Source organism: Scatophagus argus, chromosome 6 (genome assembly GCF_020382885.2).
Source record: "Scatophagus argus isolate fScaArg1 chromosome 6, fScaArg1.pri, whole genome shotgun sequence".
NCBI classification, from domain to species: domain Eukaryota; kingdom Metazoa; phylum Chordata; class Actinopteri; family Scatophagidae; genus Scatophagus; species Scatophagus argus.
Genome location: NC_058498.1, coordinates 14,442,045 through 14,464,409, shown reverse-complemented (window position 1 = coordinate 14,464,409; position 22,365 = coordinate 14,442,045). Strand labels below are relative to the sequence as shown.

General features: G+C 40.5%; 4 protein-coding genes across 7 annotated transcripts; 3 read left to right on the top strand and 1 right to left on the bottom strand.

Moving 5' to 3' along the window:
• Nucleotides 1–360: 360 nt before the first annotated feature.
• On the bottom strand, nucleotides 361–2,688 carry fam32a (family with sequence similarity 32 member A). Of its 2 annotated transcripts, none has more exons than XM_046390638.1 (4): nucleotides 2,558–2,673; nucleotides 1,663–1,813; nucleotides 803–856; nucleotides 361–598 (listed from the first exon to the last, which is right to left on the bottom strand). In XM_046390638.1, the coding sequence occupies exons 1-4, from the start codon at nucleotides 2,629–2,631 to the stop codon at nucleotides 530–532; spliced, it is 348 nt and encodes a 115-aa protein (XP_046246594.1). In that variant the 5' UTR covers nucleotides 2,632–2,673; the 3' UTR covers nucleotides 361–529. The 2 variants fall into 2 exon arrangements, with proteins under 2 accessions (XP_046246594.1, XP_046246593.1); XM_046390637.1 differs by having other exon boundaries at nucleotides 479–675; nucleotides 732–856; nucleotides 2,558–2,688.
• Nucleotides 2,689–2,826: 138 nt separating this feature from the next.
• Nucleotides 2,827–4,651, top strand: mrpl54 (mitochondrial ribosomal protein L54). The gene is made up of 3 exons (XM_046391579.1): nucleotides 2,827–3,046; nucleotides 3,390–3,546; nucleotides 4,027–4,651. The coding sequence occupies exons 1-3, from the start codon at nucleotides 2,920–2,922 to the stop codon at nucleotides 4,157–4,159; spliced, it is 417 nt and encodes a 138-aa protein (XP_046247535.1). The 5' UTR covers nucleotides 2,827–2,919; the 3' UTR covers nucleotides 4,160–4,651.
• A 167-nt stretch (nucleotides 4,652–4,818) lies between these two features.
• Nucleotides 4,819–12,245, top strand: malt2 (MALT paracaspase 2). Of its 2 annotated transcripts, none has more exons than XM_046391575.1 (17): nucleotides 4,819–4,970; nucleotides 5,583–5,736; nucleotides 5,975–6,141; nucleotides 6,373–6,503; nucleotides 6,616–6,760; nucleotides 6,848–7,035; nucleotides 7,612–7,708; nucleotides 7,857–7,907; nucleotides 8,285–8,377; nucleotides 8,467–8,670; nucleotides 8,986–9,163; nucleotides 9,311–9,385; nucleotides 9,574–9,701; nucleotides 10,609–10,761; nucleotides 10,895–11,052; nucleotides 11,141–11,278; nucleotides 11,513–12,245. In XM_046391575.1, exons 1-17 carry the CDS (start codon nucleotides 4,916–4,918, stop codon nucleotides 11,954–11,956), a joined length of 2,559 nt encoding a protein of 852 aa, XP_046247531.1. In that variant the 5' UTR covers nucleotides 4,819–4,915; the 3' UTR covers nucleotides 11,957–12,245. The 2 variants fall into 2 exon arrangements, with proteins under 2 accessions (XP_046247531.1, XP_046247532.1); XM_046391576.1 differs by having other exon boundaries at nucleotides 4,955–5,093.
• Nucleotides 12,246–12,403: 158 nt separating this feature from the next.
• On the top strand, nucleotides 12,404–22,014 carry safb (scaffold attachment factor B). Of its 2 annotated transcripts, none has more exons than XM_046391577.1 (21): nucleotides 12,404–12,695; nucleotides 13,023–13,113; nucleotides 14,138–14,202; nucleotides 14,341–14,553; nucleotides 14,646–14,705; nucleotides 14,812–14,851; nucleotides 15,666–16,092; nucleotides 16,453–16,496; nucleotides 16,584–16,693; nucleotides 16,827–16,976; nucleotides 18,312–18,400; nucleotides 18,702–18,751; nucleotides 18,874–18,953; nucleotides 19,076–19,218; nucleotides 19,531–19,636; nucleotides 19,806–20,002; nucleotides 20,226–20,403; nucleotides 20,721–20,803; nucleotides 20,889–20,947; nucleotides 21,055–21,109; nucleotides 21,208–22,014. In XM_046391577.1, exons 1-21 carry the CDS (start codon nucleotides 12,543–12,545, stop codon nucleotides 21,323–21,325), a joined length of 2,511 nt encoding a protein of 836 aa, XP_046247533.1. In that variant the 5' UTR covers nucleotides 12,404–12,542; the 3' UTR covers nucleotides 21,326–22,014. The 2 variants fall into 2 exon arrangements, with proteins under 2 accessions (XP_046247533.1, XP_046247534.1); XM_046391578.1 differs by having other exon boundaries at nucleotides 12,405–12,695; nucleotides 14,362–14,553.
• Nucleotides 22,015–22,365: the final 351 nt, after the last annotated feature.

Below are 22,365 nucleotides of genomic sequence, written 5' to 3'. Positions count from 1 at the left end.
GTTTATGTGTATACCAACTCAGTGCTTTTGGTGTGAAGTCTTAAATACTTTTTAAACCATTAGTCGGCACCTTCAGGGTGGTTCAGCATCCACTGCTGTACCTCCTGTGTTCTGGTTTACAGTATATGAGCCATTTGTGCAGCACCCGAATTCATTTAAATATGTTTTCATTGATTCAATTTCATTAAAAAAGGGGAAATACATTAAAAATCAAGTACATTATGTTTTTGACCGCTTTTTTTCTCTCATATTGCTTACTCACACACAATTTTAACTATACACAATATCAGCTGATGTGCTGCTCTGGTTAAATCACAGCAAGAATGAAAGCAATTTTAAGACACAGAAACACTGAATATATCTGTTTACTCAAAACCTTTTATTGTATACACAAGGAATTACAACAAATAAATGCATGCCAACTGAACAAATATCAATTCTACATGTATAAACAAGCAACTAAAAACTGATGGGCAAGAGTTTTGTACAAGCAGTAAAGAGAACCACAAAAAGAACGTTTGCTCCTCCTCTATTTGGTCCAGCTGACTTTGGGAATATCATAATGTTCTGTCAGGTTGTCCAGGTGGCGATTGAAATCCTGCAAATGCAACAAAAAAGATACGTTAATTTTTGCTCATACGGCTGCATTCATAAGTCTTAAATAATTTCAGCTGCGACATATATTCTACAGACATTTAATCTTTAAAACAACATTTGATTTATTTGAATACATGGGCTGCTTTACACGTCTGAAACAGCAAGTCTGACTGAATGGTGCTATGCCAAGCCTGGCATGACTTACCTCTACTCTGTGTTTGTGTGTCTTTGATGCTTTGTTCAAAATCCTTTCCATTTGCTGTATGAAAAAAAGAGAAACACACTGAATGCAAAACCAGCCATAATTTACATACACCATCACTGTCATTTTGGCACTGTAAACATCTCCCAAAGCACATTACGGGCTGTACTAAACAACAACTTTCAAATACCCCAAATTCCAACAAAATTCACATCATTATTTGTGAGTGTTAGTGATGACAACTCAGGTATTCAACAATACCACCTGTTAGCAATAAATTACATGATAAAATTGCCTTTATGACCTCAAATTGCAACAACTGCCTGCTGTAGCTGGACATATCTGTACACATCATGGTTATGTATTATTTTTCAACATCACACCGTGCTTTTTGGCAGAAGAAATGTTGAGTTTATACGTAAAGAGAAGACAGTATGTTTGTGTTATAATATTCATGTGTATGCTCTTCAATAAATTTTGTTGTTCAATTATGCAATATTTACAGAGCAAGTAATGAACTTTGTCCTTTGAGTAGAAAGGGCTGATAAATGTTGTCATTATACTGTATGATCTGAAGGCTGCTGTTATTTGGTTGTACCAATGTTCAGAAGCACACAGAGGTTCTGTGTGCTTCTGAACATTGGTACAAATGGACTGCTTATTGCTGAAAATATTAGTCCTCATATGGCATTATGGCTGACTGTGGTAAAGATTTGTGGCCACAAAAACAACAGCAGCCATAACTTTTCGGCAAATTTACCCAATAATTCACTCCTCCTAAAACTGACTTCCAACTGTCTATTACAACTTTTAACAATCATGCCTGTGTCTCGAATCCTTGAACACTACAGCTTTTAACTTACCCTCTTCTCTTGCATCTTGTCAAAAGCAATTTGCGCTGGTGTCCTTTTGTCAATATAAGCTTTCTTGGTTTTCACTCCCTCCTCCTCATCATTTTGGCTGGTCACGACCTGCTCCAAACGATGTTTACTCTCTTTATCCTTCTTCTTCTTCCTGAAAGAAAGGCATGTTATAGAGTCAGATGATCAGTGTCTCGTCAGGCAAACCATTTCCACCAACGTTCAAGAAAACAAATACAGATGCTCACAGACACATGATGAAATATAGCCAAGAAATTCTGGTCTGCGAGGTCCTTTCAGTGTCAAACTTTCGACTATCTAATCATGTGACCTGATATGTATCGTGTCCCAGACGATGGGAACAATTCTCGTTAAGCTGTGAGTGTCCGTGCTAGTACCCTTACTATGTACCCTACATGTGCTGTTGAGGTGTTCTGTACTGTACTAATTATTATCTAAATAACGTTCATTTGAAGGAATTCAAAGAATTCATAATATGTATTTCAAAGCGAGTATGATACGTTGAAAATACGTCTAAATCTCGTGTCCTACGCAGCTGTAGTTGTTTTAACGTAGCTAACAGTAAACTACTTAGCTATTGTTTTAGCCACATCTGTGATACTCCACCGTGTTTACAAATGTTTAAATCACAGACGAGGCCCGCTGTACATTACTATTTTCACAGTGAACTTACCCAAATATTACTTATTCAATTCACATAAATACAGTAACTCCAGCAATTGTAAAACTGACTTTCTATTAACGTTAGCAAACAAGCTAAACAAACCTAAAAAGGAGCCTTCCATGCAGGCCCTTTTCATCGGCTGAGACTGCATATTTCAGTCGATTTTAACGCGTAGTCTCATATATAAATATTACCAAATTCCACAAGACTCACTTTTTCCCAGCTGAAATGCTCCCTAAACCTTTTAACTTCAGCGAACTCCTCTGTGTCGTGGCGTACTCCGACATTTTCGAGAAACCCACTGTCGTCTTCTCTTTTTTTTTTTTTCTTCTTCTTCTTCTTCTTTTTCTAGTCTGTTTTGTTATTACGCCACCTGGAATAAAGGAATGCTGCCACCTGTCGGATTGAAGTGAAATTACCCCTCAGCTTTGGTGTAGTGTGCCCGACCGTACAGAGAGGGGCAGTAGATAATTTTCACAGAGCCAAAGACAAAGCCGAAAACGGAAGTTGAAGGAACTATGAATGTCAAACTGTAGCATGGTGGGCTGCGTAGTTAACTAACCCACAGTGTAAAAATGTCAATGTACAGTTTATTTAGGATAGTAAGGCTAACAAAATGCATCACAAGCAACGCTACAACGTCGCTGTGTAGAACTAACATATTGAACACAACACAGACTTGCGGGTATGCTAGGAAAGCTGGTGAGTAAAGAAGACATGTACTATCTTTGCTCAGCATATCTCAGTGTTCTTCAATTGTAAATTGGCCGAGGTTATGAAATACAAACGTGCCAAGTACGTTTGTATTTCATAACCACGTTCGGTTTACTCAACTCTATGTGACTGAGAATGAAAAACAAAGATATTTCCTGTTGTGGTGTAGCAACACACAAATGTAATTTGTTTGCATTTATATATCCTTTCACATTCAGCCCACCCCGAGTCTGTACATACCATTGAGTCATGATTATAATGTCAGTAGCTTATTTTCTGTTTTTAAACATCTTGTGTTGATATCAAATATCTCTCTCCCCTTTCTTTACAGTGGTCAAAGGGAAAGGCAAAGGTGTGGTAAAGGAAGAGCTGAAAGGTCCAGAAGTGTGTAAAGACCCTGTTAAACTTACCACTTATGCAGTAGGGGTCAACATCTTCAAGCAAGGGGAAGACCCCCAGCTGAAGCCTAAAGAGGAATATCCAGAATGGTGAGTGAACATATTTCTTTTATTTTTGCCCTCTTTTAATTGCTTCCTGCCATCAAGTTGGTGAAAACTTACATATATAGTTCTCTTTCACTCAAATAAATACTTCTACTTTATGTTCACATTTACTTAAGTAAATCCAAACTGTTTCAGCACCACATGTTTCCTCTTGCTATTACAATTCTCTTTACACACACACATACTAAGGGAACAACAAACACATCGGTGACACTAGAATGATGATATATTAGAGTGTAAGAATATAAACTTTTATATGGACAACATAACAGATGCATCTGTGTGTGATTTTTTTTATGGGTATTTGTCAAAGACATATTGACATAGCTCAAAGATAATTAAAGTCTGTAAAGTCACAGTTTGTGTTTTGTTTCACTGTGTTGTACTTGTATGTTAAACGTAAACATATTTGTCCAATAAAGTTGATTCTGCTCTGATTGCTCTCTTCATTTGTCACTCATTCAGGTTGTTCCAGTTGAACCTGGGAAACCCCCAAAAACTGCCCGAGCTGGAACCAGACACTTGGGAATACTGGAAGCGTCTGAGGAAGGAAAACATTTGGCGTTCCAACAAACTACATAAAGTGAAAAAGTTTTAGATCTTCATCTGGACTGACAGGGGGGTTCTTCCTGTACATTGAGTTGCTTCAAACTCTGTGGACTTAATTACCAGTCACGGTGCACTGTATGTACAGATCCAGAGTTCGGCTTCCTGCTGGAAATAAATTTGACCAACTCTTTGCCACTTCCTGTGTGTCATTTGAAAGCGTGGAGCATATTTTGTGGCCCTCTGGTTAGAATAAATGTGAAAACTGAACCACACAATCATGTTCAACAGGTTTCATTTGCCTAGCTGTCATGAAATTTTAGTTCAAGTTTCCATGATATACAGTTAAATCGTAGTTATTTAGGGATACTGCAGAGCATTTCAATACATGTACAATTAATTTGTACATGTATTGAATTTCTTCTTTTTTTTTTTGTCCATTATGAGAAAAAGTCTGGTGATGTGTACACAGATTGCTTTTTCACTATGTGGTGTTTTTTGCAGATTTATTATGAATAAAAATGAATAAATATCCTACAAATTATGGTCTTATTCTTACAGAATGACTCGTAGCTTTAATCGACATCATACTGTGAATCGGGTTTGAATAATTAGATTTATGCATAATTCCTAATACTTTTTAGATCTGCTATAAGCAATGAAGACCAAACAACTTCAGAACCGACAACCTCAGGTGTTTCCACTTTGTAAATCTGCTAAGATTTAATTCTTTTCCGTGAAAGTTGGCTTTAACAGAAGGAGGTTGCTATGACAACGCGCTTCATGCAAATGATCGTGCCTGCCGGGGATGGTGGAAATGAGGAACCGAAATGAGAAGCAATTTGGCTGGGGAACAAAATCACGTAAGATTGGAAGACTACTGGGCTGTAAAATGTATGAGACATCTTTTTCATAAAGGACGCTCGTTCCTCTTTCTCTAGAAGTGGAATTGTTCACCGGTCAGTAGGCTGCTTGCTCTAAAGTCGGTAAGTCCGAACTTTTCTTCCCGACTTTGATAAATGCTACTGTATGCCAATGGCGGAAGCGACAAGCGCTATCGCGTTTATCGTTATTAATCGACGTTGTATTGCTCGTTGTTTCATGTACTGGCGTCGATGTTACCTGGCTTATTTCCTCAGTGAAGTTAATATCCTCTGCCGTGTATATGTGTGTGGACAGTCATAGACCCCACGCAGTGTCATAAAGTTTACTACGGGAAAACCCAAGCTAATGTTTACAACTTGTAGTTTTTTCTTTTCTTTTTGGCGTTTCGGCCATTTAGGCGAACAAGTAGGAGATTCATTCAACAGTAAAACGGGCTGCTGTGGGTCACGCCATCGGTCTGAGACTCAGGACATCCTGAGGGAATCATCATGGGCTCACTGCTGCGAGCTGATGACTAATTAAAGGTGATTAAGGCTTTCGGGGACGGGTTTTAGAGCGTGAGGTTTCAGTTCAGTGTCGCTTTTTTTTAGTGGTGACACATACGAAGATGGAGGGATGGAAAAAGAGCATTGGTGCTCTGAGTGAAGACGTCCTGAACAAGCTGTCGAAGATGTTGGACAACTTAACCTGCGGATGGAGGCAGCTGGCGAGTGTCGCGTCCGAGCATCCGAAATTCCGATGCAGGTGAGACACTGAAGGCATCACACAAAGTTGGTAACAGTGCTTCGAACAGTTTTACGGAAATTTCCACACTTTTTTTCATGACCAGAACGATTCATTTTAAGATTTCATCGTGTAACAAGTTTTGTTTAATGTGTGACATAGTCGCAACACTGTACGCTACATTCCTGCAAGTTTTTTGGGCCCTCTACCTGTGACTGTCAGCACCCTGACATTTCTGCCCTGAACTCCCTCTCTGCAGTGAGAGTGAGCTGACCAGCTGCTCACTCCAGGTGCTGAGCGCTGCAGGCAGCCCAGGACGCGCTCTCCTGGATCGGCTGGCTGATCGGTCCTGCTCCCTGGACTTCCTGCTCCAGTGCCTGGTGAAGATGGACCACCAAGAAGCTGTGCAGTACCTCAACACCACAGGTGAAGTAGAAGTGACATAAGCAAATGTATAGAAATGTTTTTGAGACCTGAGATAAACTTGGGCCTGTTTTGTACAGGATATACTAGTTAATGTTTTAGAGATGTGTAGAAGCCCTTAATATGATTCATTTTTGTCTGTAGAAGTAACCACTTTCACAAGTTAGTGCCTGTCATTGATTATGCTATGTGCTTGTCTGTGCGTGTGTGTGCGTGTGTGTTTGTGTGTGGTAGTGTCTCAGATGATTCAGATCACAGAGCAGCCACAGTCCCAGCAGGCCACAGAGGGCGGTAGGGTGGTATTGACTTGCAGAGCCTCTGGTCCACCTGGACTCAGCTACCAGTGGTTCAGAGGCAAAGATGAGGTCAGTCCAACGTATTATCATTAATTGACAGTCAAGAGCAAAAGTTTTTTTTTTTTTTCACAATGATGGTCATGGTTTTAAATTGTTATTTTGCTGATTATGTACTCGTCAGATTTTGGATGCAACAGGGAGTACACCAGAGCTGGTTCTGTGTCCTTTGGCACCAGTGCACCAGGGTCACTATATCTGTAGGATTAACCATGGAGAAAACTACAGCTTCTCCCAATGGGCTCATGTTCTTTACGTCAATTCTGCAGGTATCGCTCCTCTCCTTGTTCCCCTTGTTTTATTTCATCTCATGGCATTTGATGATTTTAATGTTCTATTAACTCTTGCCATCTCAGGTTGCAGCAGCAGTCTGTTTCCAGGCTCGGTGAGTGGGCTGCTTATTACTCATCAGCCTCAGTCCCAAGCAGTGTCTGAGGGCGACACTCTGTACCTGGAGTGCAATGCAGAGGCCAACCCTCCTGCACAGTATGAGTGGTACCACAACTTGGTGCCCATGGAACAACACAAGACACAATCACTCAAGGTAGGTCTATTCAGACTATAACAGAAGTATAACAGAATCAGTAAACATTACTTTGGAATAAAACTTTAAATAAGAGAAAAAGCTTTATAGCCAAGGCAACAAACATATAACACACATACTGTGCTATCGTCAAAAGAGGTATGGTAAATAAAAATAAAAGTCTGCTTTACATTTTAAAGGGGGATTTGATTAGCATGGGCTCATCAAACTAACAAAGCCCTATTTATTGCTTGTTTGTAATCTGTATATTCTGTTCCATAGTTTAGTACCAAATCCATCCATGCGTTGGATTTCTACAGGTGAAATAACAAAGCAGATGCAATAAGACACAATAGATCAGATACCAAAATGTTGTTGTCTAAAAGCACACCTTGGTCAGTGTGTCGTGAAATGAAAAGTTTGTTTAAAATATTCCAACTGTCACGTCACCATAATAAAAGAGATATTGTTAGGCCAAACCAATTCCATTGTTAAGACTTCTTTTTCAAAATACAGTTGAAATCTAATTCTTGTATCTCGTATCATATCAGTACACATGTGTATAGTTGATGTTGTGTTATCTTGTGTTTGCTGTAGATCCCGTGTGTGACCACAGCACACAGAGGACAGTACAGATGCAGGGTGTTCAACTTGTATCACGAGGCGTGGACTGACACAGTGACAGTCACCATCGGTGAGAACCAGACACTTTTCCTGTTTCCGTATGCAATGAGAAAAGTGCGTTATGTCTGACATTGCACATTTATAGGTGCAACGTCACACTTGAGCTAAACTTCAGTGCTGTGCAGTGAATAACGTCCTGTTTGTGCATGTTCATGCAGGCCCCAGTTCCATCACTGATGCCTCCTGGGTAGAAGTTGACCGTGGCCCAGGTATGTTTTTCATTCTGATAGAATATTCAGAGGGAATAGAAGAACTAGAGTAGAATTTTAGTTCCTTAGTCCCTCTCTGCATCATACCATTGCTGTTATTCCTGTTTTCTGTGTACACCAGTGAGAAATAAAGAATATCTTTTAGGCTTATTTTGTGTGTTTCATAGCTGCTAATTTGACTGCTGGTATTTATAGGTCATGTGTGTGTTTTTGTTGAAATCTTCAAACTGTGGACTACGTAATGTACATACGGGTACATATGGTTACACTGTTACCAAGCACTGTTAACCAAGAAATGAAAGTGAGACATTAAACAGTCTAAGCACAGGATTTTTTTTTTTAATTGCACTTTAATCTTTTAATGTTGCCGATGACAGACTCACAGGAAGTCCACATATCAACATATGAACCAGGAAAACATCCACTAAAAAGGACAGTCAGTCCGTCTCTGTCAGCCAAGCTTTTCTATGGTGGGTTTTGTCCAAACGCATACTGTAGTCACAATAGTATGTGGGTCAAAATGCACTGTGTAACTTCATGCCTTATCTTCCCGCTACAGCAACAGACAAAGTTGCTCTCCTGATTGGCAACATGAACTATCTCTACCACACTCAGCTGTGTGCTCCCATCGCTGATGTCCACGAGTTGACCAACCTGCTCAGACAGATGGACTTCAAGGTGGTTTCTCTGCTCGACCTCAACTGGCAGGAGATGCACAGCGCCGTTACAGAATTCCTCTTGCTGTTGGACAAAGGAGTCTATGGTTGGCATCTTGTCCATGTGGACAATGTATTCAACTTGATCAAAACTTTTTTCATATCTGTCTATGTGTTTCTAAGGACCATGTATAATCTATACACTGCTCCAGCTTACATAATATTACATTGAAATGAATGTAATACTGCAAGAAGCTTTTTAACAAAATGAAATATAGCATAAAACTAACTAAATGCTTATTTAAAAGGCTAAGAATCGGTAGAAACATTTGTGGCATATTTCAGGGCTGTTTTATATGCTTTTTATACTACATTAGTGATATATTTCGTTTAATAGCGCCTCTCTGCCCTCCCCTCAACAGGGTTGCTGTACTTTGCTGGTCATGGTTATGAGAATTATGGCAACAGTTTCATGGTTCCCATTGATGCACCGGCCTCCTACACATCAGAGCACTGTTTGTGTGTACAGAATATACTGACCAGGATGCAGCAGAAAGAGACTGGACTTAACGTGTTTCTACTGGACATGTGTCGCAAAAGGTGTCGGTGTTCTTTTTTTCTTTAAATACTTGAACTGATGTGGCAACTTGTTTTTTTTTTGTTTGTTTGTTTTTTTGAGGTGAGGTCTCACAGCAAATTTAGATCATCTACTGTTCATATTTATGCTTTTAATGATTTCATTTTTAGAAACCTGAATGATGATATCATTGTGCAACCAGGACTGATCAAGGTGACAGCAAATATAGTGTTTGGATATGCCACGTGAGTTTCTGATTCTCCCACATGTTCGTTTTCAAACTGTGTTGATGTCTTAATTCATTCATTCATCTGGTCTGTGTTTTTCCTTGAAGTGAATCTTGTGTTGCAGTTTACAGAATGAACAGACATTTACTCTCCCTGCTTTGGGCGGTTAAAAGGTATCGCTCACATGTGCGGCTTGTTGATGTTAGGTGCGTAGACGCAGAGGCCTATGAAGTGAAGAGGGAGGATGTGTCCAATGGAATCTTCATAAGCTTCCTCAAGCAGCGAGTTTGTGACGATGAGAAGGTCACAGTCATGCTAGACAGAGTGGCTGAAGGTATGGAGAGCACACGATAATTATGAGATCTGTCATCTATGGTTATGATAGATTTGTCCTAACCGTATCCAGATCATTGCATATGTAACCTAATCACTTCTGCATCTGCTCTTCTTTTAGTGATCCTATCAGATAATTAAAATTCACTGAAATGACAGGCATCTGAAATGTTTCACTCTTGATGTTCCAGGCTCTCTGGTACTGTGCACGTGGGCTCAGTGTTAGGAGTTACCGACATATGCTTTGTTGTTGTTAGTTTCACCTACGGGCTTTTCCTGCTGTGACTGTCAAAATGTCAGAAAGTATTATTAAACTTAGTGTTGCAAAGTGTTGTGCTGTGCTATTGCTACTGTGGCAGCAAATAAGTACAGTTTCACACTTCATCTGGTGCACAACACGTTTTATTTAACCCGAGAAATTCTACCCATGTTAACCCGTTTGAGAGATTGTGATTCAAGATTCAAAGTTTTTATTGTCACATGCACAGTAATGAAACAAGTTTCCCTGTACGATTAAATTCTTACTTTGCTGTCCACATTGAATGCCATGAAAGGTTTAAGGTATATTAAAAAATAGAATAACTGAACAAAATAGGCAATTTGAGAAGAGCATGCAAACAGTAAATATAAACTATGAATAAGTAAGGTAAAGTAGAGCTATATACATAAATGTGCATGTGTGCTACATCAGCTGTTCTGCAAAATACCCCACACTACATATAGGTTCACAAAGGGCAGGAAAAAATGGTTCTTTCATGCTTTGGGCGGGTTGAACATTTTGAGTATGTTGCAGTTCCTGCTACTCAGAGATATTTCAGCATTGACAGGTGATGGGACACACCTAGCCAGATGTGTAACTCTAATTAAAAATAATTAATGCATACTTAAAACCTGTTTATTTTTCCCAGACATGGGTCGCTGTGAGATCACACGAGGAAGGCAGGCTCTGGAGCTACGCAGTAATCTGTCTGAAAGACGTTCCCTCACCGACCGCATACAGACCTCTGACCACTGTTCAGCGTCCTATTCAGCACGAAACCTGCAGTGGGCTGTCGCTCACGGTACCCTTTTCACAATTATTAGTTTAAATTTTGAAATATTTTAACACTTACTGTCATATTTGTAGATTACTTTATGTAAAGTTGGCATGAAATGAAAACATTCTTGTCTTAATTCAAATGTCTGTCTTCACAGTTCTACCAGAGAGCCTTTATCTGCAGTTTGACTGTGGAGTGAAGGTTCAACTTGGGTTTGCCGCGGAGTTCTCCAACGTCATGGTCATCTACACTCGGATACTTGAGAAGCCCAAAGAAATTGTCTCCTGCTCTGCTCAGCTTACTGACTTCCCTGAGGTTTGTTAGCCGATATCACATTTTACAATTTGAGATTTTAAAGACAAACATTTTATTGGATGCTGTATTACCGTGTTACTGTTGGTAGGATGTGGACATTGATCTGAAGAAGAGTAACCAGGAGACTCTGCTTGAAGCTGGCAGTTTATTATTGATCAAGGAAACTCTTCCTTCACCGGAGGTCCCTTGTCTCTACACGCGCATCCAAAGCCTGCAGAGACTCAGGGTCAGACTCTTGTCATTGTTTTCATTATTATTTCTCCTATTATCTGTCCAAGTTGAAACCTGATAAATGTTTATGTGCCCTTTTGAGACAAATTAGTAGTACTTAGCACAGTCAAGAATAAGGTTTACGCAACTATCTTCTAAGTTGAATAGATATAATTATGTCATCAATTATATGTCAGTATTTTTTTTTCTCTAAAATTAAAACACATTTTGATCTTCATTGTCTTTATAGAGTGAGCTCACGTTCACTGCGTGCCTTCATTACACTTATACCAACATGGATGAAGAAGTACAGGAGAGGAAACCAGTGACGGTTGGTAAACCACTCGTCTCTAAACTCAACCTGTATGAGCCACGACTATCACCCTCCTGCTCTGCCTCCTCCTCCTCCAGCCTCGACTATTTCAACATTGCAGAGTGCTCTTCCTTTCCCGAGGCCTCTGCTGCTGCTGATACAGCCTCAAATACATTGTCACATTATGCACAAACTGGCGGAGAATCTGCCACCACTGACTTTCCAGCTGCATCTAAAAGTACCAATATACCAGAGGAGACTGAGAGTCCTGGACTATTTGATCCCCTGCAACCTGTTGTGGCAAGCAAAAGCTTACCCCACAGCAAAGTAAATGACACAAACTACAAATTTAGTGACATGTGCAATTTTAAATCTTACTAAGAATTATGAAAGCTTTGATTTGACCATTACATAGATAAAATCAGAAGTATAAACAAAGAAGTGCAAAGATGAGGGGGGAAAAGGCCTGTGATAGTGAATCATTCCACTATACCCAGGATTCATGTGACTGTGGTCCACTCACCTGTTATCTTTATCTTGACTATACGTTAAGCTTTTGTAATGTTTTGTAAAAAATTTGATATGTGATATGCATTGAAAAACTAACACTGCAAATCATGTTCAATGTGTTCTGAGTAAGAAGGAAGAAATAAAACAACCATTTAGACTACTTGTGTGACTGTTGTATGCCTTTAGCTCTTTCTAACTTTTATTGCATCTCAAGTTCGTTTCTGTTGTTTTTTGCAATATATTTGATTAATACACATAAATGGTGGCTGCTTTCTCCTGCACTCGACTCTGCACTGCAACAGTACGGCGCATGCGCATACATGTCAGCTGGCTCGCTGCGGCCTCCATTTTGCAGTAGTTTTGCTAGCCAGCTGCGTCCGTTCGCGGTGCGGCATTAGTAAATAAAGCGCTTAAAAGGACTATTTCAAGCTGAAAGTGGCATTTTCACGTTCAAACGATGTCTGAACCATCGGCAGGCACGGAGGCTCCGGAAGGCGCAGAGGTCCGCAAACTGTCGGAGCTGAGAGTTATAGATCTAAAGGCAGAGCTAAAGAAACGAAATCTGGACACCACAGGCGTCAAGAGTGTGCTGTCGGAACGTCTGAAAAAGGTCCGAGTACATTGCTAACTCGTTAAGCAACTTCTGGGCACTCACTTTAACCACTACAAGTACTACAGATGCCCGTAGTTTCTATCTCGGGGAAGGTATCCTGCCAAGTAAACAAAAAATCCTGATGCTACGTTAGCTTACCAGGCTCATTGACCAGGGCCGTGTGCTAGCGGCAAACGTTGACTAACTTTTGCGCCAATGTTAGCGTCATTTACTTTCACTTTCGTGGTTTATTACACAGTTGACGTTGGGCTTTAATTTAAATTCATGATTTGTACAGCTAATTTACTAAAGCGTCCGCTTGTGGTTTGGCTCATATTTCCATAGGCAATCGAGGAAGAGGGAGGAAATCCTGATGAGATAATTGTCGCCCCGGAGACAGCCCCTAAGAAATCTACTCCTAAACGGACTGCCAAAGGTAAAGTCTGTATAAGATGTTGAGTGGAAATCACGCAACCTACATTGTAAACGACAGTGAGTCTGTCACATGGCCTGCACCATACGCTTCTCTTCTAAATGATACAGGAGGGTCCTCTGCTTTCCCAGTGACACATGGGACTCCTCTCATTTCTCTGTTCAGTGCCTCACCGTCTCTTCCGTGCTCCTGCCGGTGACCCGGAAACCGATCTTAGCATGCCATCTTGAAGGATGCTTCAATTTTTAACATGCTTATCGAGGAGAGAGTAGCGACAGCGTATGCTTGTCAGATAAATCATAAGCGAGGATGCGCAAGTATGTCATTTAGTATAAGTCTTTTCAGCACCCATAGTTGAGACAAACAGCTGAAATGACCAAACCGTGACTAATTATTTAAGATGATCAACTGAGTAACCAAACTTTGCGCCCTAACTGAATTCCTTCATGTTAGTTCACCTTGATATTTCTTATATTACGCGACGCATTTAAAGTATGCATGTAACTTGTCATGAGCAACGTTCATGGCAATGCTCATCATGACAAAGATCATGAAATACTGCAACAGGCTACAACAAATCAATGGACAGATGATGCAGCTGTGCCACACATATTTAATTGATTTCGCTCTGAAACGGTGGCTCTGAAGTGCATTGGTATTAATTTATCAAATGCCTATTGCCTTGACTCCTCTCTTCGCCTCCTTTGCTCGCATCTTAGATGGAGGGGAACTGAGACAGGAGGGGAGGAAAGGAATCAGGGATGTACAAACTGAGACAGTAGAGGAGCAGATTGTACTTCATGCCTGTGCCAAATTACTACTTAATAATCTATACTGTACAGTAATAGTTGTACATGAATGTAGGTTCAGTTATCATTTTTTACGTACATCTTGCATTGGTGCGTGAATGTCTGACCTGACGCTGATGTGTTGGGATTGTAAAATCTGGCACAGCAGCTTTACTTGCTGTTTCAAAGACACCCAAATCATGACTTTGTCTAAACTAATGCATTGCATTTTTCTGTAGATACAAGGCAAGAGAATGACGAACCAGAGGACACTGCTATCGAGGAGGATTCCCGTGATGGTCATGTGAGTTTGCAGAACTTTATTTCACGTTTAATTGTCGTTGTAACATGATGCTTTTGGATAACTGGAAGTTATCCTGAACGACTGTAGAGCTGTTGGTCTCTGAATATTGCAGTTGATTTTTTTTGTTTGTGTTTTTAGAAATTATGCCCTTTTTTTCAGGAGGAGCTGCAGGATGATCATGAGAACATGCAGGAAATGGACATCCTTGACATGAACATTCTGGACGAGACAGATAATGACAATGGTATACCAGCCGATGAGGATGAAATAGAATATTATCGCTCTGACGAGGACGATGAAGAGCGTGATGACGGGGCCTTTGAGCCAGAAGTAGAAGCAAGAGGTCCTGAGGTGAGTAACTAGACTATAAAGCTGTCAACTAATTTTGATAGTTTTATATGTCTAATTGGATTTTAAGTGACTGTTTTTATCTATTTTAACAGGTGGATGAGTCAGAGATGTTGGATAAGGATGAATTTATGACATTCTCATCAGTCAATATGGTATGTACCCTATTTTTGTATGTGTGTAAAACATGTGAAACTATGGTAAAAATAAATGTCACAAATGGTCGCATTTTTTGAGACGTCCTTTTATTTTGTCTTTTAGTCTCAGGATCCCGAAGCAGACGACGTGAGAGAAGAAACAGGTACTGTAAGAAGTGGTTTTAAAAAAGGTGGAGGCGTCTTTTTACAGTGTTGAGCTTGGAATGCAAAACACTTTGTGTAGTTTCAACCAGGAAGAGAGACTGGAAGCCCAAAGGGAATTGCTGACTTTGTGTTGAAATTTAGTTAACCATAATTTACAATATCACTGGTAAATATTTATTACGTTGCCAGTTATGTTCTTGAAGTACAATAGCAGTGGTTAACAATTTGATGCACACTGACAGCAATTAAATATCGAGGTCAGGAAGGTGTGAGGTGTTGTAGGTGATTGTAGTGTTTCTAGGTTGCCACATGAAGATCAAGACAAAGAAGATCCTTCACGACTCATCAACTGTCGCGACTTTTTAAGGACACTGACTCAAATCAGCTGGATATGAAATTGCTGGACTTTCGGAAGTTGTAGTCATCATGAAATGGACACCGGGAAAGTCAATGGCTGAAGAAGATGGGACTGTAGTGGGAATGTACTGCTGCTCTGCAGATCTTGTGGCTCTCTTCAGCTCTGAACTCTTTGTCTGCTTTGGATCAGGTGAACAGAGTGAAGTGGTGCAACTTGTGCAACTTGAGAAATGAGCCAAAGTGTTAGTCGCACTAGTTGTTTGGTTGTCCTCCAGCCTTTGGGCTCTTTTCCAGTCTCTCATTAGGGTCAGCTTCATCGTTTTAATACATAGTTCTAAGATCAGAGGCCAGTGGTCATGACGTTCCTAATCCAGGCCTTGCCAGTTCCTCGTTAACCATTGCTGTGTTTCAGAAGTGATTAAACTCTGTGCCATTTTATTCCTGTTAAATCCGTAGAAAATGACAAAGTAGCCGGGTCTTGTTTATCTGAGCCGCTTATCGAAGATCACCACCAGAGCCACGAGACGAGCCCTGAAGAAGAGCAAGCTGCCACCATGGGAGGGGAAGAAATTGTGTCCGACACTGGTGCCAAGTCCGACATGGCCACCTCTGGAGATGTGGAGGACAACAAAGATCTTGTGGAGACTGACACCAGAGAGGTTGGGGACACGCAGAATGTCCCCGAAGAGACATTTGACGCTGAAAACAAAAGTTCGCAGGCTGTTAGTGTAAGCAAACAGGGCGCTGGGGGTGAAACTGTTGATTCAGAAATGGGTTCTAACAAGGGTGAGGAGGATGAGAAGACAGAAGAGAAAGCTGCTACGGATTCAGCCTCGACAGTGAAAGAGTCCTCTTCTGTAGAGGGCGATGATCAGAAAAAAAGGTTTGTTGCTTTCTGTCTACTAGAAACCAAAATGGCTATCTCTGTTGCATTGGCTCCTTTGTGCTAGCAAAATTTGGATGCTCTTTTGGAGGTAAAAACGTTCTGTGCATTTGTCTGTTTTCATTTGTCATCGGTTACACACACCTATCCCACTTGATTGCCCATTAATGAGTAATGCATTGGGATTGCTATAGGGTATAGTTCCATTTATTCACTGTTAAATCACTTCACTATGGTACATGATGGGATACTCAGTGTCAGTTATGTATGAAACCATCAAACACAAAAGCATCTGTATGAGGAGAGACCCCCAGGTATCCTCACTGTTGTATGCTCATGGCTGTTTTTCTTTGTCTCTAGCTCTGAGGAAAAAGATGGCGAGACTGAGACAAAAGACGAAAAGGGTGAGTGAATGAGATGGGTTTTTTTTACCTGTTCTGCTTCTTTGGGTTCAATGGATATACACTCCCTAATTTTTTATTTGTTTATAGCGGCTGGAGGTGGTGTTGCAGCAAGCAGTAGCAGGAATCTGTGGGTCAGCGGTCTCTCTTCCACTACCAGAGCGACAGATCTGAAGACTCTCTTTAGCAAATATGGCAAGGTAAGTCTTCGCGAACTGTCCCTCACCATTGTCACCAGGCCTACAATTTAAAAATCATTTGTATTTGATCTAAAATTGAGGATTTGTATGTATTTTGTCCTGGCATCCCCTTCCGTCTTTCCTTTTCCCTCAGGTTGTTGGAGCTAAGGTTGTGACCAACGCCAAGAGCCCTGGTGCTCGTTGCTATGGTTTTGTCACCATGTCTTCCACAGAGGAGGCCACCAAGTGCATCAGCCACCTTCACAGGACCGAGCTGCATGGCAGGATGATCTCTGTGGAGCGGGTGAGTGTCAGAGGAAGATTACTGCTTCGATGTAGTTCCCAGTAGTTGTGGTCCTGCCCAGATAAAGAACCCATGGATCAGAGCTAATGCAGTACAGAAAAGAAAGTCATTAGGTAAGCCAGATGAGTGTGCCTTTTAAAATCTTGATGGAGGCTTGTGCATTGTTGTAAGCAGTACATGCACTGAGATCATTAATATAAGGCCAGGTGAAGCTTTCATGAAACATATGGCCATTTGTAAATGTCACACATGAGGAGCCTGTTTGATAAGGCAGATTTAACAAACTTGAGTTAGATCCTGAATTCTGCGGGGGACTATTCCTGAGATGGGGAAGATTGATCAAAAGTTTAGTAAAGTCACAGTATGTTCAGTTAGGCCCATGTGTCGGCAGTTTCCTTTTGTTTGTTTTGTTTTTAAGGCCATCATCAATAGAGCTGTGATATGAAGATACACTATGGCAACAGATTAATAAAGAGCAGAAGCGTCGCCTGACTTCGATCACCAAAATGTTTTTTTGTTGTTGCTTTACTGTAATCTGTAGTTGTTCATTATTAGTGACATAACAAAAACACCATTAAAACACCTTTTAAGTGGTTGAGGAAATATTTCCTTTGTTTGATTCATAGAAATAGGTTTAAAAGAATGAACAGAATTAAGAAAAAAAATAAATGGGGCACTGAATTTATTAACTGAATCAGGTTTATTTAAACCAAACGACTCGTTTTCAGTTGTCTCAGTTTTTGTGGCAGGACTCCCACTTGATCACTGCTGGTGTCTCATCATTTTCATCTCTGACAAGTTTTTGTAAAATGTACACTGTTGTAAAGTATCTGAAACTCCAAACTGAACTACTACTACTACTACTTTTAAATCCAAATTGTGCTTGGCTGAAGTACAGCAGTACATTTATTTACTGTTGTGTTCACACCTTAAAGTGCAGTTCTCTGTTTAATGTTTCTTGCTCAGCCTTAATAGAGCCCATCATACAAATAGGTTAGGTTCCTAATGTATGTTACCGCAGTGAATGAGCCTGAGCTTAAGTCGCCTCTCTTTTTGGAACAGAAAAACCGGAACTCAAAGTCATTAAACCTGCTTCTCTGAAACAGGCTGCAAGTCTGTTGTAAAGTCAGCCCTTGTCAGAACAAGTACTGCCAAGAAGAGTGTGAGTGGGAAATAGTAGGCACAGAAATAACTTCAGTTGAAAAGCAATTATCACTACTAGTCTGATTCTACAAAAAAGGTGTCATTGTTCGTTTTCTTTGCACAGTACGGTCAGCGTGAAATTTCACAAATTTAACATTTGTGAATTAACATCTTCCCTTTGAAATATTGTAGGCTAAAAATGAGCCTGCGGGGAAAAAGCCAGCAGACAAGAATGACACCAAGAAGTCTGGCAGTGACAGGAGACACTCCTCCGATTCCAAGTAAGAGCGCTTGTAAGCTTCCGTGTATTTGAGTAAAACCTCTTACTAAAAATCCCCCACCAGTTTGATGTTTTGGTCCAGTATTCTTTTCATGCTTAAATACATTTTAGCCTAGTTTGCCCCGTTCGTAACCTCCAACCACAGCAGTTAGGGCCCTTATACCATGTAATTTATTAAGCTCTTTAAAGAGTAGTTAAACTCTTGACTGTAATTGAGAAAATTAAACTAGTAATTCAACTGTTGTCTATAACGTTTGTTGATATAGTTCTGATTGAGCTCACACTGATAATATTTTCTGTAGATCTGATGGAAAGGATGAGAAGTCTGAGGGAGAAGGGAAGGATGGCAAAGGTGAGAAACTGGGGTTCAGTCATTACCTGCATGTACATATTAAGCTGTCTAAACTAAAACTGTCACTTCTCTGAAATGTTTTCTTATATTACTGACGATATCAACGATGCTTGTTTCAACAGGGCGAAATGAGAGAACTGTAGTTATGGACAAGTCCAAAGGAGAGCCTGTCATCAGTGTCAAAACCAAAAGCAAAGAACGAGTAAGTAAAGACTGACCCTAAAATAACTTATACCCCTTAACACATTTTGGGTTCAAATCATCATAAAACCAAATTTTATTTTAATCCCCTTTTCTTGTGCGTTTTTCTTTCCTTTTCTCCAGAGCACAAAGAGTCGAGACCGCAAGTCATCCAGCAAGGAGAAGAAAGACATCCTGTCATTTGACCAGATAAAAGAGCAGAGAGAGAGGGAGAGGCAGAGACAGCGAGAGCGGGAGATCAGAGAGGTGGAGAGACGCAGATTCACGTAAGGATTATGCACGGAGGCTAGAAACAGCAATCTGAAACCCACCATAGGGTTTAACAAAACATTAACATTGAGTTAGTATAGATCATTATGGATTAATAACCTGTAAAAGCCCTGAGGAAAATTGTTTTTTTTTCTTTCTGTAGACTAAAATGATTCTCTGTCGTTCATTTGACAAAGTCTGAAGAAGCTCTTTGTAACAGTTTGCACAAGAGGATTTCACACTGGACACTCTTGACCTATACATACACTCACTTGTGGCCCTAAATAGCATTTTTTGCTGAGAGATTAATCTTTGCCATCTTCTCTCAGTGACCGAGATCGTGACAACCGTCCTGACCGTGAGCGCGAGCGAATCCGTCTGTTCCGGGAGAGAGAGGAGAGAAAGCACTTGATGCGGAAGAGACACTGGCTGGAGGTACTGTCAGGTTACTCTCAATGAAAGTAAAAAAAGTAGTAGAAATGTGTAAACATCATTAACTTTCCTCCCAATCGATTTGTCAAATTTCTCATCGTTTGCTTTACTTTTTTCTTTAAGTTTTGTGCTGATAATCTTGCTGGTACCAATGAAATGGTTCGATTTCCAGGCTGAGAAGCAGCGTCTCGATGCAGACCGTATGGAGCGTCAGTTCTTGGAGCGAGAAAGGCTACGTATAGAGTACGAGAGGCGGCGCGAGCAGGAAAGAATCCTCAGGGAGCGCGATGAGCTGCGACGGCAGCAGGAGCAGTTGCGTTATGAACAGGAGCGACGCTCCCTCAAGAGGCCTTATGACATGGATGGCAGGTAAACAATAATGGAAATAGTGATGCTGAACAGGATGATTGATAAATGCATTTATTGCTTAGCAGTTTTAGCAATTTATTCTGACTTCTATCAGTATTAGAGTGTCACCAATAGTAAAAGTGAGAGCTGTGTTACTTCTGTATGTACTGTGCATATGAACTGAACACAGAGCAGCTCAGTGGATGAACCTCATTCTGGATCTTGTCGCTTCCTTCTGCTGTAGGAAAGATGACTGGCCTGATAAGCGCATGACCATGGACGACCGTTATGGCCGCTCAGATTTTGGTCGACAGGAACGTTATCAGGACTTTGACCACAGGGACAGGGGCCGTTACCAAGACGACATGATGATGGACAGGCGTGACAACACTCGTGGGATTGGTGCAGACAGAGATGGTCAAGTAAGAGATGTGAACACGCTTCCCACAGCTTACGCTCCTTTGAAAACAAAATAGAAACTTGTTGAGGTATTAAGTTACCACATTTGGGGTGTGATTTATATTTTCCTGAGGCAGGTCCAACTGTATAATCCCAGGTATAAAATTACAGGTATTCTGAAACTTAAATCTTACTACAGCCTACTTTTGTCACATGTACTTTTTAACAGGAAACTCAGTAAAGCGATTTTAGCTAAAATACAAACACACAAGGAATCAAATAAAAAATTCGTATATTTTGTGTGTGTGAGGATCGAACTGACTTGCGTCTCTCCTTGCAGCACTTCTCAGACAGGTCAGACAGACATGGCAGAGATGGCAGAGACTCTTGGAGTGGAGGCTATGACAAACGCATCAACCCCAGGTGAGCACCAAAGTGAGCCGGCACTGGATGCACTGGATAAAAACCTAAAAGGAGTCCAGTATTGACAATTTTTCCTGTCATTTAGGGAAGGAGGTCGAGACTGGGACTCCAGCCGGAAGATGGATGGAGACAGAGCATGGCAAAGTAGGCATACTTGTACTTAGTCTTGTGTGTGATCATAATAGGAATGTAGATCTGTAAGTACTGTGGTCCTGGACTGTGTGTCTGATGTTTTGCTGGTTTTGTTCCAGGTAGAGACGGTGCCATCCCAGGCCAGAGCCACATGGCCCGTGGAGGAATGGCAGGGTGAGTATCCGTGAGCTTACCAGTCAGCTTCAGCTCCAGCACTGTTTTTAAAAACAGTATTGATGACCGTGTTTTGTTTTTTTGTTTTTGGTTACCAGCCGTGGAGGTTACATGAACACAGGAACATCTCAGTCCCTCTCTGGAGCTCTGAACAGACAGAACCAGCTGATGCAGGGCAGCGGGCTGCAGGGTGGTGCTTTTGGTCGCCGCTACTGACCTAAATATCTGAATTAAATAGTGGGACCGTTTCAGGAGGTCACATCACAGAGGATGTGACCATCTCGGTTTTGTACATGTTTTTAAATTTTGAGTTCTTTTTTGACAAAAATTACAGTCCATTTTTGTGGGAGAACCTGTATTCTTCTGGGTGCTTCCATTTTTGTTTTTTTTGTTTGTTTGTTTGTTTGTTTGTTGTTGTTTTTTTTTGCTTTTTTGTTTTCTTTTTCATTCAGTGTGTGATGTAGGAATCTCCTGCCTTGTGTGCATCATTCAGTCAAACCTTTGTATAACATAGCTGTCTGCTCACAAGAATATGTTGTCCTGTGGAGTCACGTCGGAGCTCTGGGCTGTAAATTCAGATGTTTTATAGACACCTGGGCTGATGGATCTAAGCTCTGGAGTGTACTCTGTATCCCAGTTTGGGTCTGAAGCATTTTGGAGGTTTTACCTTGTTAAATGAGCCTTGTTGTTCAGAGCTTCATGCTCTTATTTTGACATCATTCTCTTTATAAGACAGATGGTTGAAGTTGTGCTGCTGACAAAAAGGTTTTTAAACTGTGTCACATTGTGGTTATTCAAACACGTTAGACTTTTTTTTAATATTTCAGTTGTTATTTTTTTGTATATAATATTTGATTTGTGTGATGTTGAATAATGGTAATAAAAGCCCCCTGAAGTGTCGTGTATTCAGTCTACTGATTGATGAAATCTAAAATTTAATGTGTGGTGTTTAAACATGACTTTTCTGTTACCAAAATTCATTCGGAGTCCCCCCCCGACAAAAAATTTGATATATTTTGTTTTCTTGTTCTTTTGTTAAATGTTGTTTAGCTGCCATGCTCATTTGAATGGAGCGCGTTTGTAAAATGCACAGGCAGGATGCCTCCCGTAATAAAATATTTTTCATCTTTTTTCTGTGGTATCAATCACACAAAATGCTAACTCTTATTTTAAATTCTCATTTATAACTTTTTAAAAGTCAATTTCAAGATTTTCACATTCAGCACTCAAACTCAAAAGATGCATTTAAGCAACTA

Bases quoted from the DNA above. Each gene is read 5' to 3' on its own strand.
- fam32a (XM_046390637.1), bottom strand. From the start codon at position 2,631: ATGTCGGAGTACGCCACGACACAGAGGAGTTCGCTGAAGTTAAAAGGT. The intron at 857-1,662 runs GTAAGTTAAAAG...TTTTTCATACAG, and splicing joins ACAAGATGCAAGAGAAGAGG to CAAATGGAAAGGATTTTGAA. The intron at 676-731 runs GTATTCAAATAA...AGAATATATGTC, and splicing joins AGACGTGTAAAGCAGCCCAT to GCAGCTGAAATTATTTAAGA.
- mrpl54 (XM_046391579.1), top strand. From the start codon at position 2,920: ATGTCAATGTACAGTTTATTTAGGATAGTAAGGCTAACAAAATGCATC. The intron at 3,047-3,389 runs GTGAGTAAAGAA...CTTTCTTTACAG, and splicing joins CGGGTATGCTAGGAAAGCTG to TGGTCAAAGGGAAAGGCAAA. The intron at 3,547-4,026 runs GTGAGTGAACAT...TCACTCATTCAG, and splicing joins AAAGAGGAATATCCAGAATG to GTTGTTCCAGTTGAACCTGG.
- malt2 (XM_046391575.1), top strand. From the start codon at position 4,916: ATGGTGGAAATGAGGAACCGAAATGAGAAGCAATTTGGCTGGGGAACA. The intron at 9,702-10,608 runs GTATGGAGAGCA...TATTTTTCCCAG, and splicing joins GCTAGACAGAGTGGCTGAAG to ACATGGGTCGCTGTGAGATC. The intron at 10,762-10,894 runs GTACCCTTTTCA...CTGTCTTCACAG, and splicing joins GCAGTGGGCTGTCGCTCACG to TTCTACCAGAGAGCCTTTAT.
- safb (XM_046391577.1), top strand. From the start codon at position 12,543: ATGTCTGAACCATCGGCAGGCACGGAGGCTCCGGAAGGCGCAGAGGTC. The intron at 12,696-13,022 runs GTCCGAGTACAT...ATATTTCCATAG, and splicing joins TGTCGGAACGTCTGAAAAAG to GCAATCGAGGAAGAGGGAGG. The intron at 16,497-16,583 runs GTGAGTGAATGA...ATTTGTTTATAG, and splicing joins TGAGACAAAAGACGAAAAGG to CGGCTGGAGGTGGTGTTGCA.